This window comes from Manacus vitellinus, unplaced genomic scaffold, assembly GCF_001715985.3.
Source record: "Manacus vitellinus isolate BGI_N305 unplaced genomic scaffold, ASM171598v3 scaffold_11_pilon, whole genome shotgun sequence".
Taxonomy (NCBI): Eukaryota; Metazoa; Chordata; class Aves; order Passeriformes; family Pipridae; genus Manacus; species Manacus vitellinus.
In genome coordinates, this window is record NW_021938895.1 from 14,831,678 (window position 1) to 14,850,781 (window position 19,104).

At 37.4% G+C, this 19,104-nt stretch overlaps 1 protein-coding gene across 1 annotated transcript in view; it reads right to left on the minus strand.

The window, feature by feature from the left end:
- Positions 1 to 19,104, minus strand: part of TRAPPC12 (trafficking protein particle complex 12) — a 48,537-nt gene that overhangs the window by 2,638 nt on the left and 26,795 nt on the right. The window contains exons 7-10 of the mRNA XM_018085144.2: positions 15,579 to 15,651; positions 11,766 to 11,839; positions 5,345 to 5,443; positions 9 to 109 (exon numbers count right to left, since the gene is read on the minus strand). Of these exons, the coding sequence (XP_017940633.2) occupies positions 9 to 109; positions 5,345 to 5,443; positions 11,766 to 11,839; positions 15,579 to 15,651 (347 nt within the window). The remainder of the gene's footprint in view (positions 1 to 8; positions 110 to 5,344; positions 5,444 to 11,765; positions 11,840 to 15,578; positions 15,652 to 19,104) is intronic.

Consider the following 19,104-nt stretch of genomic DNA (forward strand, 5'->3'; position numbering starts at 1 on the left):
TTATCTACCTGTTCATTAAAACCATAATTTGGCTCTGAAGTCCATCCAATTTGTGAGTCACTTTCTCAACATCTTGAAAATATTTCTCTGCAGTTTTTATGTCTCCAATCTAGACAGAAAAATCATAAGAAAGTTACCACAAGAAAAAGAAAAGAGATACATCCTGATTATATCTTTCACAAAGAAAGATGTAAGACACAAAACATAGCAAACATATCAAAGTCTATTATCAATTGTTTGGCACCAAGACAACTGGGTAACACCTGTTATCAAACAATGTATTTGAAGAGCCATATTAAGGCCACAGAAAGCATCCCAAAGTCATCTGCACTTTGCCTAAGGCCTCAGCTGGGGCTTGTGGAGCACTCATGGACTGTAGGGCAGGGAGGGCCCACAAGTTTGGCTCTTTTGTTGTAACCAACTCCAGAGTTCATAAAGTAGCTGAAAATGAGACAAGGTCAGAGCCACTGCCAGTGAGATTGGGCGTTACTCTGCAGGAAGATGGACACAGGCAGAAGCTGTCAATAAGGCAGGAGAACTGGAATACAGTAGCCTTGTAGATAGCACAGGACCCACAGCTGGTTAACCCACAACCTCTGGGTCACAGCCAGGGGCCACACACCACAACACACCAGAAAACAACCCCCATGCAATGGGCCACTGAGGTTATTGGGGAGACAGTCCATCTGCAGACTAAGAAACATTGGTGAGTGGGTCGTGCAGGCTGAGGGATTTGAAAGCTAGCATAAAAAAGTACAGATTTTATGGGAGGAGGGGATGAGCAAGGGGATTTCTAGAAAGGATGGGGTATTTCACCTAAGAGTATGTCACATACATTGCTATTTGAGATGAAAAAAAAATATTTGAAGAAGGCCCCCTTGGAAAATAAATTAGCAGTGTACTTTTCAGGCTGGAGAGATGGAAGAAGACAACAACTTAGTATTGATTAAAATAAATCCATCAAAATCTATCAAAAGGAGTAAAACTAAATTAGTTCAGAAGCATACAGCCATGGAAACCAGGCAGCCCTCAGGTGGGGAGATTTCAGGAGCCCTTAAGAGATCACCTGTTTGTTCAAGAACAGGACAACACTATGAAAATGTTTGTGACAAATGTGTTGAAGTTTCCTTAAAGTTCTCAGACAGTGAGTATTACACATCTGAGTCTTACTAGGAAACTTATCCAGAATTCTTAAATTGCCTTAGTATTACAAAATACACTCTATCTTACCGCAGTTTTTACCTCAACTTTTTGTCCTGTCCATAGTGGTCAGGGAGAATGGTATAAGTCCTCTTTTTTAACAGCCTTTTACATATCTGAAAATGTTTACTTTTTCCTTCTAGAATAAGAATCCATTTTCAAGCAAATCAGGGTTCAACCCTTTCTCACAGATATTGCTTTCTGGTTTCTCTGATCATTCTTGATGTTATTCTCTAAACTCTCTCCTGTTACTTCACATCCTCCCCAAGCATTCACCTAAGAGGTCACAACACTCCAACTGATCTCTCTCCAGCAGTGAGAATGGAAGAATCATATTACATTTCACATGTGAATATGGAGTTTGCTTTTACACCAGGAATTTTGAAGTCCAACTGGTTTACCCATGTGTATTTTCTTACCCTTAGCCTAATTCCTTTCTACAGAACAGTACCTTGTTGTTGCTTCCCATTTTGTACATTACTCCCAGCCTTCGGAAGCATTTTGCCTTTTGCTGTTTGAATCAGAGCCAATTTAACATTTCAGTTTCTCAACTTGTCAAGATTATTTTGCATTCTGATCATGCCCTTCTTAGTGTCTGTACCACTCCAAGCTTGGCATCATCTGTACTTTTTACAAACATGCTTCTCATTTCATCATACAAGTACCTAACCAAAAAATACAAGCACTACAAACCCTACAGACATCCTTGAGGAAAAGATCATCTAGAAAGTCCTAGTCATCAGTGAATGACTTTCCAACTACACTTTTCAGAGACAGCAAACATCCACCTGAAGGTTTCATCTAGATTTCTTCCCAATTTGGCTATGGGAATATCATAGTGGCAAGTATCCAAAGCCCTACTAACATCACTAATATTAAACAGATACTGGTTTTCCTCTAACCACAAGAGTTCTCCCTTGTCAACATAAAGAAATTATTCTTCTTTACATTTAAGAGATGATTCAATTGAATACTGCAGTTAAAGATGCAACTGTCCATCTACCAAGCATTTCTGGAATAGCCATTAATAGTCTTATCTCATGAAACAGATGCATTTCTCCCAGGTGTAATGTAATTGGACTCAAACAAAACAAACATTCATTCTAAAATCTTATCCATTCAGTTATAACATCAAAGAATACAATTTCCCTCTATAAATAACACTAAAGATGTAAATCACCAAGAAAATAATTACATTTAACTAGAGGATAATGCTGGCACAAGTGTAAATGAATCTGTCCTTGAGTATTTTTAGCTTAAAAATTAGAAGGAGTTCCTTTAACCATGAGAATAATCAATTTCTAAAGCAAGCTACCAGTTTGCTCCACTGGGAGCTTGACGAGTCCAAATCTAATATGCTTTGAGACTAATCACACATTATTTGTGATCATGAAGAGTTCTCATTTCTTAGCAGCATCTTGTATCTTCTCAACAAACATGTCAAACTCTTAATTCTCATTCTTCCCACAGAGGGGAAACAGTTTACTTTTCTGGGGAGGGGGAGGGAAAGACCAGTTAAAGAAATAATTAGTTTTAATTAGTCATTAAAATGTCAAAGTTTAAAGGGGTCTTCATCACTTAATTTTATTTAACTTAGTTCAGAAAGTGTGATTTCAGTATCTAATCATACTTAGCATATCAAATAAAAATGAAAGTTCCATTCTTAACTTCAAATAATCATATCCTCTAACAAGGATCCTCTAATATATTATGTGTTTAAGTTTGTTGTTTGTCCAGAAACTGAGATTATTTCTCTTACATACTCCTAGGATGTATTTATTGCTTTTGACTCTGTTTTGCAGCAATCTGTTACAGAGGGTAGGGTCAGGCAGTTTTCTACTTTCTAAATTCTTTAAAGTAGTTATTTAAACGGCAAACTTGGATAGGTTGGTCAATAAGCAGAGTCTATTAGCAAGACACAATGTAATCCTAGAGACTAAAATGTGTTTCCTCATTTCATGTGAATTTCTGTTTTACTGGGCAGATGATTGCTGACAGAATTATAGTGCTTCTGAAAATTTCTCTGTGACAGTCTCTGTCTTTTCCTGCATTCTTCACTTCTCTCATCCTCATTTCCCACTTATTAAGGCAACAGCTAAAGGCCGTACATCAGATTTAGACCTCTTTATGCTCCACTTACATGTGAAGATAAAGAAGATATGACGCCTTAAACTAGTAAGCTCAATTTAATTAAGAAAAAGTAAATCACACATAAAGTTTTACATGTTGAAAAAGATTACAATTTTTTTCTGTTCAACTCCTGAATTACACTTCATTCTACATTACTGTTTTGTTTCGTATCTGTGATGTCTATTGTCAAACAGTATCTGTGGCTGATGAGCAACTGGAATCTGGCTCCTTTACGCCTCTCTTGGAAAAACTTCAAAGTTATCAGCACAATGTGTGGTTATTTGGAAATCACTACCTGGTTTTGAGAAGTTGTAACACTTGAATATGAGAAAATTGCTTTCCCATTTTACCTGCAAGACATATTATTTGTTTTCCAGAGAGTGCCATGTCAACCGTGCACACACACCACAGAATGATCTTACCAAAATTATGGTGCCCAGGCCTGTAACACATTTGTCTTTTTTTAATTTGAACTTCTGGTTTGTTTACCTGCACACTCCCTATTCCTCTTAATATATCAAAATCTTGCATCTGTTGCAACAGTACCACCCAGACAGAGCTGAAGATTGTGTTACAGAAAAAGACAACAAGCTAAACAATAAAACCTTATCTCTTTAAGGTGCTAGAAGAAAGGAAAACATTTTCATTCAGAAATGATTCCTTTGAACTTCTATCTAGATCACATGAAAATATCCAGGACTCCCCATATGCCCTTTTGTTATGTCCAGTTATGACAGCAGAACCACTAAGCCCTAAAGCCCTGTTGTCACAGCTAGAACCAAGGAGGTCAATGCCTTCAAATGACTCTGTAAGTCAGGAGACACTTTCCTCCTGGGAGTGACAATTTTTCTATAGCAAATGGAGCTACAAACAGACTGGAGTGTGACACTAGGGCAGACACTCTCGTCAGCAAGGCAGTACCAGTAATGTACCTAGTCATTTTCTCAGTAAGACCAAAACTATTAATAACTTCAATTTCCAATAGTATTATGCATATTTACAGTACTGTTCATTAATATGCATAATTACTAGGTTGCCTATTTAGATAATAATTAATGCATGCAGCCAATATTATAAAATTGTTCTATAGTGATGCAGATCCACTTTAAACAAGATACTTTTAAAGACAGACATGCCTACCACACTGTGAAAGCATGTTCCTGCTGAGAACTGAAAATCCCTAATTGAATTTGAATGACATTCTATGATTTCAAGCAAACAATATTAACAATTATCTATCAAGAGAAAATTACTCCATTTCAATATAATTTTAGAACATGAATGTCACAAATAAGATAATTTGTAAATACTTGACAACTCAAAATTAGATTTATCACTAATACTAAAAAGTAAGCAGATAAAAAAGTTTGAAATATCAGTATCAGAAATATGGAAGAACTGCAAAGAACTTGTGAGATACTAAGAGTTAAAACAATCAGATAGCTATTTATATGAATAATTCTATGAAAAACAAAAAGACATCTATTTTTACTTATAATCATTAAGTATGGTTACACGGACATTTATTATACTTGTACTGTCTTATTTTTTTCTTTTAATTTGCCCTCTCCTGTGTTCTCAGGGATATAATCTGGACAAAAGAAGGACACTCAGATTTTTTTCAGGATAAAGATAGAAGTTACACAGTGTGACTGAGAGCTGCATGCAGTCTGAGGCAGTGAGACATGAGATTTTTAGTGAAATTCTGCCTCACTGACATCAGTGGAGCTTTACCGCTAGTTTTAGAGAACACAGAATGTTACTTTTTTATTAAATTACCAGCATGATTTTCCACAGCATGTTCATTGTTTGCTAATACACTTTTAATACTAAAGGTGTTTCATATTTCCTGGTTTTATCTAATATCACATAGTAGAAGAGTTTTCTTTTGACCACTGCCTCTACAATTTGACATGAGCCCTATAAAAATAGCTATAGTTTTAAATGCAACAATTATTCCCTACATAGCTATCAACAGCAATATTACCTAGCAAATTTAGAATAAAATGCATACCTGAAGGAAAATCCTTCCAATTCCACTCAGCAACTGAGGCTCTTGCTGTGGGTAATATTTGATGACGGTGTGGTAAGCATCTACAGCAAGCACATAGTCCTAAGGGTAAAAAGCACATGATCAAGTATTTAAGATCAGCATTCTTCACCTTTTATGTGGACTTACTCAAACAGAATTAAAGTAATTGCAACTTGTCAGTGGGACAAAATTTTTATCAATCCCTGTAGGCACTAGTAGCTGATTATATTGGTCTTTTCTCAGTTATATGGGAACTGCATACACAGGGGATCTTTTTTTCCCTTTTTTTTAACTGGATCATATTCTTTCAGTAGCTAAACGCCAAAAACTGAAACATTTACTCTTCAGCTTAGATTATGATTTAGTATAAAAGTCAAGCACTTTCTGTGTGACTGGGGGTATACATACTTGAGAAATGTCTCGTTTCAAATATATGTATAATTTATATGGTTTAACAAACTATATTCTGAAGCTTTAGGAACTGCCTGTGCACAGACTTGCAAACAACATTGCACAACAGAAACTGCAGTTTTGCACGTATTCAGATCACAAACTAGCACTACTGCCAAGGGAAACAAGTCATTTTCCGTCTCTTCACCTAAATTGCTGATTTTTTCTACCATACTGCATAAAAGCAGGTAATCTAAATAGAAAACTGACTTGGGTTAAAACTAAGTGAGGGGTGGGCTGGGTCTGATTTCCAGAAAGCTTTGCGAGTGACACCACTCCCCATCGGCATGAAGGCTGTGCTGGCAAGGGGCAGCTCTGAGATCCGCCTACTCAAGATGCAGTGCCACTGTACTTTCCAGCTAACGACCAGTGACAGAATATTAAACAAAACCATGGTCCCATTTCCCACAGGAAAGAAATGGCCTTGTGACTGGTTCCTGCAGTCCAGCTGTTTCACGGTTAAACTACAGTAATTCAATGATCTGGGCAGTACCTGACTTTCAGAGCCTGGCTACACAGGGTTTGGCAGGCACACGTGAGAAACACTGCATGTACTCTGTGCTGACTGAGGACATGCTGTGGGTACACTCACGGGGCACAGGGCTGTGCCAGCCTCAGCTACAGCTCCTTGGAGAGACTGCGAGCAGAGGCAGAAAGTGCCTGCCTTCGCTTACAGAGGCCAGGCTATGCAAAGGCAGAAGACTCTCCGTGTTTTAATAATTTGGTGCTTCCTGACAGTCCTGCCCTTCAACTTAATACATGAGTTTGTGGTGGATGTTAGGAAGCAAAAGACAACAAAGAACAATCTTTCAAAACTACACGGATATCTTGGAATACTCTCTACCCAACCATTTTTCTTGGTCAAAATACAGTACTCATTTAACTTTTCCGTAATGTGAACACAGCTACTAGCAAAGGTGGTTTTTCTTCATCTCCTGCTTAGTCTGAGGAAGCAGTGTTCCCCAGGTGTAATGAATTTCTTTTCCTAAGGATGCACTTCAAAGTACTAAACCCTGTATCAAACTCTGGAGTTCTCAACATAAGAAAAATATGAACCTGCTAGAGCAGGTCCAGAGGAGGGGCCACAAAAATGATCAGAGAGCTGGAACACCTCTCAATAAGGAAAGGCTGAGAGAGTTGGGGTTAAGCCGGGAGAAGAGAAGGCTCTGGGGAGACTTCCTTGCAGCCTTTCAGTACTTGAAACAGGATTATAAGAAAGATGGAGACAAACTTTTTATCAGGGCCTGTTGTGATAGGACAAGGGGTAATGGTTTTATATTAAAAAAGGGTCCATTTAGACTAGATATAAGGAAGAAATTTTTTACAGTGAGGGTCATGAAACACTGGAACAGATTGCCCAGAGAGGTGGTGGATGCCCCATCCCTGGAAACATTCCAGGTCAGACTGGCTGGGGCTCTGAGCAACCCAATACAGTTCAAGATGTCCCAGCACATGGCAGCGGGAGGTTTGACTAGATGACCTTTAGAGGTCTGTTCCAACTCAAACCTTTCTATGTGGAACATATTAATAGTATCTTATAAACAAAAATCAAGACAAGTCTTTGGAGTGTGATCTGTATATGAGAGGAATTATATGTCCTAGAATTGTAGAAGCTGACTTAAATAGCCCAGGAAGCACTCTGCAGGACCTTGCAAACAACTTGTATATTGTGGGTATAATCATTAATTCTGAACAATTAATTATTAACATTTAGAGTTTATTCCAAATCTAATATTCATACTTATTCACACTTATTATTGGCAATGGATACAGAATTATACTATTCTGTGGCCAGTTACAGAGGCATCTTATCTGGCAGTTCTTTCTGATGGGGCATATTGTAAAATAGGTGATATTTAATCTCACTTACCAAAGACTGTTGTCATTCACAGTTTTGCTAATGTGACTTAATACAACAGAAATTGTCTGATAGAATGATAAATACACAGTGCCTCAGAGGAGTTAAGTCTTGATTGATACAAGGCATAGTTGTGAGGAGTAAAACACGTTAAGTATTGCCAGTAAAAATCCCAATGACTACATTTTGTGATACTAAGACTTAAAGGTAGGGCTGATGTATTATCACGGTATTTAATTTCTAAAGATTAAGAGCCTTCAGATTTTCCACACCTTCATAAAAAAAAATCCCAAGAGAAGGACTGAAATTGTGCAATTCAGGATATGAATGAAAGTTGGCCTATTGTTTTATAATACAATACCTCTTTTATTATAAAAATTTGGGGCTAACATTACCTATACTAATCTAAAATAGTTCTAGTAATTCACTGGACCTACTTGCACAAAAATTTCAGCTGAGGTTATGTTTTTCCTTTCAAGCACTGCAGTATAACTGTACTTCCCTTCTTGGTCACTGCATCACACATTTTCATGTTTCCCTCATCACCACCTTAACTACTTAAAATACTAATTATGAAATATTTAGAAATAAGCATAAATGACCACAATGTGTAGAATTCTGAGAGTAGGTTCAATAAACCCTAGATTAAAAATCAGCTTTAGTTCTACAAAGCGTACAGTTCATAAATACTTTATTTAGGTAAAAGAGGACAAGGATACCTTACCCTCCCTTTCTATCTAGTGTATTTGTGGAAAGGTTATGAAAGCAGAGATTCATAGTGCTGTGAATCCAAAGAGCTGTACTGCAGCACAGTTAGGCAAAAGACATGATGATTCATGCAGTCTTTCTCCTTTAAATCATAGAGGAACCAAAGTCCTTCAGCATCAGTTCCTTGTGTTACTAGCACAAGCTGTTACTTCTTCTTGGTACAATTTTAATTGTATTAGACCCAAATTAAAATCAATTCTAATGCTTTTGTTTTACAAAGGGCAAGTTCTACAAAAGCTAAGACAACACTGAAAAAAACTAAAAAGCACAAAATGTGCCTTTAATTAGAGTGCATTTATAATATATATGGAAAATACTTAAGTGTTTATTCCTTAGAGAGATAAAAGTCTGGTAAGATAATGTCAAAAGCGATTTTAGCTCAGATGAAAAGAACTTTAAAAGTTTTCAAGACACTTCCATGGTGATTTAGTAAAGTGACAGACATTTTGCAATTAGAGTTGAAATGAAGCAATGCACATCATCAGCTGCATTTTAAATGAATATTCCTCAGGCTGCTATGTTCAGGATATGGTTTCATAGTGACTTAAGCCCACAGTTCTTATAAATGGAAGTCTACAGTGACAGGTTACATGGTCTCCCCTTTTCTTCCTGCTGTATTTCCACATCCTTCCTTAAGCTGCCCTTTGTTCACAGGAAATGGGAAAGCTGTTTGACATCAGTTGATATGATTGAGATCCACCATTTCTTCATCATTTGGTTAGGTCCAATAGTGGTGCACGGAAGGAAGCTGGAATCCATTTAAGAAAGGTTGTACAAAGAAAGGGGGATGATCAGGAAAATAAGGTATATTAAGACTGCCTTAAATTTCTACTGAACTATCACTGGTCACACAGATAAAGGGACACAGTAGACATAATTCAGTACCTTGGACAGACAGTCCCAGGACAAAGGAGACATGACTGATTTCCTGTTCCACTGCAGGTTTCCTGCACAAGTCTGGATGAATCACTTTCTTGAGCTTCACTCACTAACTTCAAAATAATATACCATCTCAATAATTTAATGAGATGTTTAACTATGAAACCAATGATACCATATTTAAAAAGGCAAAAATCATTGTGCTATGTAAACAGAACTCCTTAATTCAGAGAAGTAATGCAGAAGAGACATGACATGAAATAGACCTAATTAGAGTTGAGGATAATTAAAGTAGATTTAAATAGTTATAATGCCAATATCTAATTGAAGCATTTTTTTTTTTTAATTTTCAAGCATCAGCCCTGACAAGATTAAATACTACTGTGGTTTTTTTGGTCAAAGAGATTACTTAAAGAAAGATAGCAAATTTTTATTTTTTTCATACCATTGTCACATAGTTTTACTTTAATAAATTATTACTATTAATCTATTAATTATTACTAGCACAAGGTATTCTATCACCGAACAGTACCTGGGGATCAAGCATAATCCTGTTGCAATATTGTGAATGGTCACTAGATGGCAATAGATGGCGCTGACTTGGAGAATGAAATTGTTTTTTTTCTTAAATTACATATACTTGAAATACTTGAATAAAAACAAATGCAGTTTTTAAAGTATATTACAGAACAGCAAAAAAAAGGTGGAACTCTGTTCAATTAATATAATTGTTCATGGGAGAACTTAGAAAAGTGTGTTTAAAAATTATTTGAAGAAATAGTTTCTTGCTGAATATTATGCAAAGTGGAGAAGATGATTACAGCACTGCTGCATGTTAGAATCATCTAGGGATACTTCTGAAAATTGAAAGACTCACAACTACTCTATAGCCAATGCACTGAAATGCAACATGCAGTTGTGGACAATCTAGAAGTTACCATGGAACTACAACTTAACAGCTGTGAGATATGCCCTGAATACAACTGGTCTTAAGAAGTATCTGAGCTGCAGTATTTCTGAAGTATCATTTTCAAAAAGATGGTAATCAGTACTCAGAAATACATTTCTATTACTCAAAGAAAATAGCACTAACCAGACCAAACCAGAGGAAGGTGAAAAGTGTCCATGCATGTGCATTTGTGTGTACATGAGAAGAAAAACACTGAAAGAATTAAAAACAATTCACAGTGAAAAGTGAACTTCTTGAAAATATATATACCAGCATTTTCTTATTTATATATTCTACTTTGTTTGGGATGGCAAGTCATGCTTTCTTCACTTGTTTTTTGAAAAAGGAAGTTCTTTAAAAAATGAACCTGTGTCATGTACCTACCTCAAAACACAAATGTTTGCTAATTCTTAAAAATATCTCATAGTTTAATGGACAATTATTTCTATTCAAGACGGAAGTATTTTTATCGCAATATAATTATGAAAACAAATGTATGTTTTCCTTAATTCTCATAACAAGGATATTCCATTTCATGTAGAGCTGGATAAATGGCTCTTATATTTAAAAAAAAGAAAAGCATACTTTTTGAGATATTATAATATTAAGAATGGAGCCCTCTTTGGGAAGTACCTTGGTAAACATCAAAGGATCACATCTGGCACGACCTTGGGCAGTTGAAAGAGCAGGGAGCCAGGAGTGCAAGTCTTGGCCTGTGAAGATTATACTGCTGATGGCCCTGCTCTGAGGCTGTTGTGCTAACTGATTTGTGAAGTACAGTTAAGCTCAGGGTAATAGCAGTTTGCTGCAAGAATGACCATAGCCCTGCTTCCCTGACCACAAGGGGACTGGTAGAAGTTGTTTTATTTCTACTTCCTGAATACAAGGAGAAAGCTAAGTGTGTGGTACCAAATGGAGTAGAATTGGGAAAAAAGTAAGGAGGAATCAAGGGAAAAAAACCTAACAGTGGAGGCTAGTCACTTTTGCTTTTATTCCTTTCTATTCCACCTCTATCCACTAGTGAGGATTTAAACTTGAAAGACGATATATTACAACTGAGATCGGTTGACAGGGGAGGACGTATTTAGATGTTCTGGATCTTCATCAGCTACAAAGGCTACAATGTTATTAATCCTCACAAACAGAGCCACAATCCTAATGCAGTTTGAAAAAGATAGAGCACATAATTGCTTTTAATTAGAGCATTTAGTTAAGTGTTTGAAAAATTCAATTTAAAAATGCAAATTCTGTATTGTTATTACATGTTCTCTAGAATGATTTGGGGAGAAATAAGTACAGATATGTTCCCAAAGAACATTACTGCAAATAGCTATCTATTAAATAAGACATTATTAAGTCTAATTAATACTTCACTCAGCAAAACCTTCATGTACTGTCAGGTAGTCTTCCCTTATCTCTGCACCAGTAATTCACTTGCACTTTCTGTGACATCCTCTTCTGGAATATACGGTACCTCTGCAGTTCTGCCACCCACGTACCTTCATCATTAGCAGACAGTTTGCCATGGAGTACATCACCCGGCCCAGACGTGACCTCCACAGCTGAACAGAGGCTGCAAAATAAGAGCAGCTTGTGAATTTGCACAAATAAATTAGAGGTTCTTTCTTGCCATCAATTACTGGTCCTATGAATTACGATTTTGAAAGGTCCCTCTCGTTAACACCACTGGGTTTTAGCCTAGAATTTTTAATTCCCAGCCATGCTGCGGCATCAGAGAATTCTGCATCTCTCTGAGGGAATTGCTCAAGCAGCTCTGGGTAACAAACACGATGCAACAACGCAGAGCAATAGACAGCCACTCAGCTTTCAGCTCAGGCCAAATATTAAACACCAAAATAAGCCACGCATTTTCCAACATCAGAACAAAAGGTGCATAAAAGGATCCAAGTGATAATGAGCATCAGTTTAAAAACACCTAATCTACAGCAATAAATGTGATAAATTCAAAAATTAAACACAGCTAGAATGTAATTTCAGAGCCAAAACATGCAGAGTGAGAAATGTCTGAGTGGGGGACTGTTTGTGCTTGCCTCTGGCTTAGAGATATGCTGGAAAAAAATCTGCCAAGCCTGTCTGCTTTCCCCATGCTCCTGGAGCTTGCAGGCATTAAAAGCTGCAGCAGCAGATTTCTCCCTCTCGCTTTGCAGACAGACTCCTGATGTTGTAAGAGAATGGTTCACACAGATCCTTATTTTCTCTTGTGTTACAGTACCCCAGATCAATGCTAGAAATATTCCTCTAATCCTCAAAAATAAACACCAGGACTATTAATTTAGAACATTTGAAAAAGAAATGTGTCTTAGTCAATCAGCTGTCAAGGTCATTATAATGTTTTGAAAGTGGGTGGGGGGAAGGGAGAAGAGGCTATTTCAATGAAATTGTGAGAACTGGGACCACTCATTTGTGTCATTAATGTAGTCTCTGATGAAAGTATGGCAGGTTACACAGATAATTCTTTCAGCACACAAAAATGTCATTACAAATAAGAAGACCTTGGTGAAATGTCTACTTTCCTTCCTGAAAAATAAAAATCCTTCAATCCTCTCCAACAACAAAACAAAAAAACCCAACTCATTAATATTCTCAAATTATCTTTGTGAAAAGAGGGGTATTGTGGGGCTCAACACTGAATCCAGTATTTCATCCACTGAACTTAAAATCATTCATTAGTCCTAGCTTTTTGTTTTAGAAATTCCCCCTTGACCACACATCACTAGTGCTACTAATGGAGAGGATGCTGTAAACCACGAGCAAATACCTTACGACACATTTCCTTTTTTCTTTCCTTGTGAGTGTGTCTAAAACCTGGACATAATTAAATAACTCCCCTTTATTACTTCACTTAAGCAAATACCTCCTTTTTTGCATGTCCTCATAGTTTGGTAACCACACTCAGCTTTTTAGGACTTAGGTGACAAGTTACATGTTGATTCCTACACTGTAGACATCTAGGTTTCCTATTAACAATCAGATAGCACCAGCTACAATTCTCAAAAAAGGACCTCAAAGCAGGCAGGCCAGATGTCTTCAGACTGTGATATAAACTGAACAGAACTTTGTCTGGAAATTCCTGTGTAGCCCCGTGTGATGAGGCTTCTTAGCACTGGCAGAAAGGGGTTAAAGAAAACCTGCAAAGCAGTAAACAAAACCCAACAGCAGATCATTGTATGTTACTGAGATGCCTGAAACCCTCTCTGCAAGTCCATGCAGTCATGTTTCCACTCTAAGCACTTCCTTTTCCTTGTTATTCATCAAGGACTCTGTACTCCACGCTGCCATTCATTTCAATAGGTGTCCTGTGCACTGTGAAGTTGCAAAATTGGCATCTTGTAGAACGTGTGGTGCAGGCAAGTGGTGCAATGCTAAATCTCTCTGCCTGCTGAAAAGCTGGCAAATGAGGTGTTCTGTTCCAGACTAGAGGAGATGTACATGGTAAGTTGATTGGTGTTGCACCTTCTTACACCCGCAGCATGGAAATTACAGGCTAAGCATAATCCCTATAATGAATTAGGGTTGTCTTCACATAAAGTTAATAAGGTTTGCTTCAGTTAGTCTCAGATGGAAGAAAGCAAACCCATTATCAGCCTCCTGGAGCTACAAATGCAGCAAGGAAGCAGAGAGGGAGCAGACCTGGCTGACCTCTACAGACAGTAGCAGTCAACAGTCTCTGCAAAAGTCCCGTGGGCTTTTCGGCAGTCTTAAACCTACAGGCAGCTGCATAGTAGACATGCAAAGATCCCTCCAAATTTTCTGCAGCCATGTCCCTTGGTAACTACTAGCTCCTGCTTTTCTAACTATGCCTCCTCCTGAGGCCATCTGAGCTCTAAAGGAGCAGCAGAGAGGAAAAGCAAGGAGCCAGAAACTCATGAGCGAGGCAGAATGCAGGACACAGGATTATGACACATCTAGGAAAAAGTCCTTGTATTTAATGGGGGACCAACATCCTAGTTTTAAAGTGGTAAAAAGGAAAAGATATGGGGATAAGGACAAAAATCTGGTAGAAAGGGCTAATAGGGAAAAGTAAGTAGAACAGAGGCAAAAAGAATTGTAGATACAAGACAGAAGAACACAGACTCCTGAAGAGCTGTGGATAAATCTTCAACGTTAGATTCTTTCCCTTTTTCCTAACCCTTTTGAGAAGAGTAGTAAATGTATTCAACTGTATCTGCAAACATTTTTGTAATATATGCTACTCACGTGTTAATATTCTTAGGATATATAGAAGGTGTATTAAGTCAAGTACAGTAAAACATTCAAGCTGTTTTTACATCCAGTCAAAATGAAGACCTGGCAGAAGAATAGTTTACACAGGTCTGCACCCTTCTAGAGAGACATTGTTTTAAGGAATTTGTTATAATTATTTTTTTACTCTGGTACTAACTCTGCTTGGCTTCTTCCTATCTCAGAGCCAGACTTTTACTTCCCACAGGCTCCATGTGAATGTTATCCCGGAAAGAAGTTGGTAACATTCCTTAGACTGTTAGCTGAAGCTAAAAGGTTTTTGTTTTTCTGGTGTGATGTTTTGAACTTGCTAGGCACTATGAGGGGTCCATATAATCCATAGCAATGTCTGAAATGTCACCTCTTGTCCAATTGTCAAGTATACTCAAATGACTTCTTCCGTTTAAAAAAAAAATGCAGGACAACTACTTTGTCCTGATCACCCTTTTTTATGCAGTAATGTACCCTATACTATTGAAGCTACGCAATAAGATAGAAGGAAGAGGAGAAAACATAATCGGACACAAAATCATGAAAATGATGATGTAGCTCAACATAATCTAAATATTTTTCTAGTGCCTTAGGTGTTTTCTAGTGACTTCAGGAGTCTAAGCACCATGCAGCTACAGTGAGACTAGGCCACCTATGCAGCAGCACCCTAAGCCAGTGTAGCCATTGTATGATGGCAGTTCAATGTGAAAAAACTGAGTGGATGTCAGACATAAGGATTGAGAGGAGTTGGTCAGACAAGGCTTAAGATGAAACGTCCATCTAGCTGCAACAGCAATACACTTATATATTAATCACTAAAGGATAGCAGACATGCTTTTTGTTTCTTCTAAGTAGGAAAAAGAATCGATTTAGTGCATCAGTTCGATCAAGGGCAAAACTGTAAAATTAATTCCAGCAAATAAAAGTACGAAGTGTATCATTTTGGGGGCTGAGTAGACTATGACATTACAAAAATACTGTTTTAACCACTCTAGGGCAGTCTTGTGAAAATTTCTGGCATACTTAGGCAAGAAATAAAAACATACTGTCTGTGAAAAAAATGTTTAAAGAATACCTACCTTGTCTGTTCTCCTGTGTAATGTTAGTCATACTTCCATCTTCAGCTAAGCCTTGTTCCAAATTTTCTAATATCTGTAGTAAATTTTTTAAAGTAACCGACAAGAGTTTAAACAGCACTATATATTTAATGCAAATTATCTACAATTGACAGACTACATGTAAACCAATTCATGCACGAATGTTTCACCTAGGTACAGTTCAAGATTACTAGTTATTACCATAGCAAGATCAAGTGCACGAAGTAAGAAAGCCATTGTACAGTAGAAGGATGTTAGAATTCGGGCTCATGATACTTACAGAACATTAAATGTCAGCACACTCTAGGGACATTCACATTTTGTTAAGCAAAATACGACATATGCTTCACCAGAGAATGGATGTTAATGACCACAACACAAGTTAAACTGATTTTTTCACAGAAAGTCATTGCCTCCTGACTCTCCCACCCTAAGTATGGGCTCTAGTTCCATATTTTTGTCTTTACTGAAGTATTCCTCTTAGTTCTTACTGCAATTTCCTTCTCAAACTTTGGGGTTTATTGCTTCTTTTTATTTTTCATAGATTTTAAATCATGTAAATTGTTGAGTGAATGAAACATTTGTTGTTTCACTGGAAGAATGAAAACGTATATTTAATGAAGCTTGTGTCTTAAGCACTTTCAAAATATGCATGCAAGGCTCCACTTGAAATGCAAGTCAACTCTGCTTTTCCTAATGCCATTACAGTTTCTCCAAATTTGTTTTTCAGTTCCCACAGATCACCCCACTTTTCCTGTTACAGATTTATAACTTTGGTTGTAAAACAATGCTTGAGATTTCCTTCAAAAAACATTAAGGTCACTTGCTCTTTAACCAGCTGCTGTGGTCTGCCAGTGAGGGAAACACAGGGTACTGCCTCTTCTGGGGACTGACTGCACTTCCAGACAGAGAGCTTCTGGCTTCTGTCAGTATAAAAAGTAAATGTCTTTTCCTACACCAACAAAGCTTTCCTATTGTGCTCAGTGCTTCATAAGGGAACACTTAAAAATCATTGCAGGAAATCCTCCAAAACAAAGGCAGGTAGAATTAATCTGGTCTCAGAAACTGTGTTGGTGCCTTCTACTGCCAATGAGGATAATCATTACCACCAGAATGCCAGCTCATGCCACCAATTTTAGACATCTTAAAGCTGGAAGAAATTGCCCTATGAGATACCAAGCTCTTTTCACAGACTAGAATGAAATCTTGAAGTTAGATGCCATAAATTTACCTACGAGGAACTAAGGAGCAAGAAGAGACATACAATGAAAGCAGAGCAGTTACCACCTGCCAGCTGAGCCAGGCTAATAAGAACTGTTAGCCCATGACAAACACAAGATACTATGATTTATTGTAAAATTTGTTCACAAAGGGCTGACTGAACTGCCTTATCTCAGATTTTGAGAGACTATGAGCATATACCATTAGATACTGCAGCTTAGCTGATAGGTGGCAATTTATGAGATGGTAGTGGCATGGCTGCAGGACTGACTCTCAGTCCCACTCTCAAAAGCAGTGTTGCCACCTAGAAATCGCTTAGAAACAAAAGGGGCACATTTCAGTGTTAAATGCCTAGTGTACAATAAGGCATCTTGTCAGAGAAAAAAATTCCTTCTCTCCCACAAATCCAAACCACTTTATAATCTATTTTCTGTGGTCTAAACCCCATGATCTTTCTCCTCCCCTACAAAATATCTAGTGATGGTTTCTCAGTCTCAATAAGGCTCAAAGTTCCTACTTTTGAAACGGTATAAACATAACAAAGGGCCTTCATCAAGGAGACAGGCTGTCTTGTTTAAAAAGACAAGTTTCTCTGAAAACGTACTCACTAACATAATCAAAAAGGAAAGAATTAGATATTCGCATAAAATTAGAGTATTGCATTAACCATTCTGTGACATTACTTGGGGATATCTAGCCCTCACCTCAACTTAACGTAATTAAAACAGAGCTTGGTGCTGATTTGAGGCTAATTGTTTTATTCCCTGGGTTTATCTCTTTTGCCCTTCTTAAGTATAAGAACATCATCTGCAGTTTTCCAGTATCTGGGCATTTCCCCAGTTTTCCAAGAATTGCTTAATAGTAACATTAATGATTCCAACAGTTCCTCTGTGTAAGCTATTGCAGTTAGTTTGATATGAAATATTTAGCTGGTAAACTATATTATAGCAATATCATATGAGATAGCTCTAACCACCCATGTTCCTATTATAAACAAAAATATGATTGAACGCTTCTATAATTTACTTCATCAGTTTTACATATGATCTATGCTTTTTCTTGTTTTGAATATTTATAAATGCACAATCATTAGTTTCACTGGCTAGTATAACTTCATTGAGTCTTCTGTTTCATTCCCTATCCATTGCCTGTATGCTGGAATTACTAATCTATTCATACCACCATTTGCATCCCTAGTTTGCTATTCTTATGTATCTCTTGTTAATACCTTATTCCTTCTTTCACAACTTTTCATCAGCACTAGTTTTTTAGTCAAAATAGCCTTATTTGGTGCTTCTGGAATTCCGGCTTTTTGAGTACCCAGACTGGTACAAGGATCATTGCAGTTTCTACAAACTTACCAAACAAGGTGTCAAGACAAATACCCTCTAGACTTAAATAACATATGACAAACAGAATACTTATGTCACCTAAGAAACTGAGCCAGAACTGGAAGCTGTATGAAAATGAAAGCCCAAAATAATCAGTAGCTAAGAGGCTGAAAGTTCACTGATTTGGAAGTAAAACAGAAGATTAGGAGATATGAAGAGTGTGTATGGAAGGGCCAGGGAGGAACATAACTCCTCATGAATGAGAGTGGTGGAACTACAGAGTGGCTGATGGACAAACGGCACAAAGTATTTTTGACAAGTTTTGCAGAGGTAACAATTGGCAGAGGCTTTTTTAGGAAGCAGGACTGTTAACCCATTTGCCACTGCTCCACCCATCTGGTAGAAGAGCTCTGGCACTTGAAGGATTACAGTTTAAAAGTGAAATACATTATACTATGAGATGTGAGCATTTCCAGGAGCTCTCCCTCAAACATCTAGGAAGCCTAGCACAAACAAAGGAAGAGTTTAGGTTAAGCCCAACTGTTGTTCTTTTCACATTTTGGTCTCCAGGTAAGCATTTTGTAGCACATCCTCAGTATTATTAGCACTAAAGTGATTATACCTATGTTTTTAAATGAACACTTGAAAAGAACAAACCCTTTTGTGATTTAAATTGCTATTGTTAATCTTACTGCCTGCCTGTTCAGAGACCATTTATTTCAACATAGACTTACAGAGGCAACAACTCATTGAGGCAGTTCATGTTGGGAGGACCAGCAGTAACACAGAGGCAGTAACAATTTCATGGGATTCCTCCCCCAAGCTATAACACCCATTTGGCACTACAGATAATTTATTTCCCAAATGTCACACCTATAGACAAAGATGTAAAATATCTAACCAGATCTTGATTAGAAATTTGCAGGAATACTGGAAAAGGTAAAAACATCATTGCA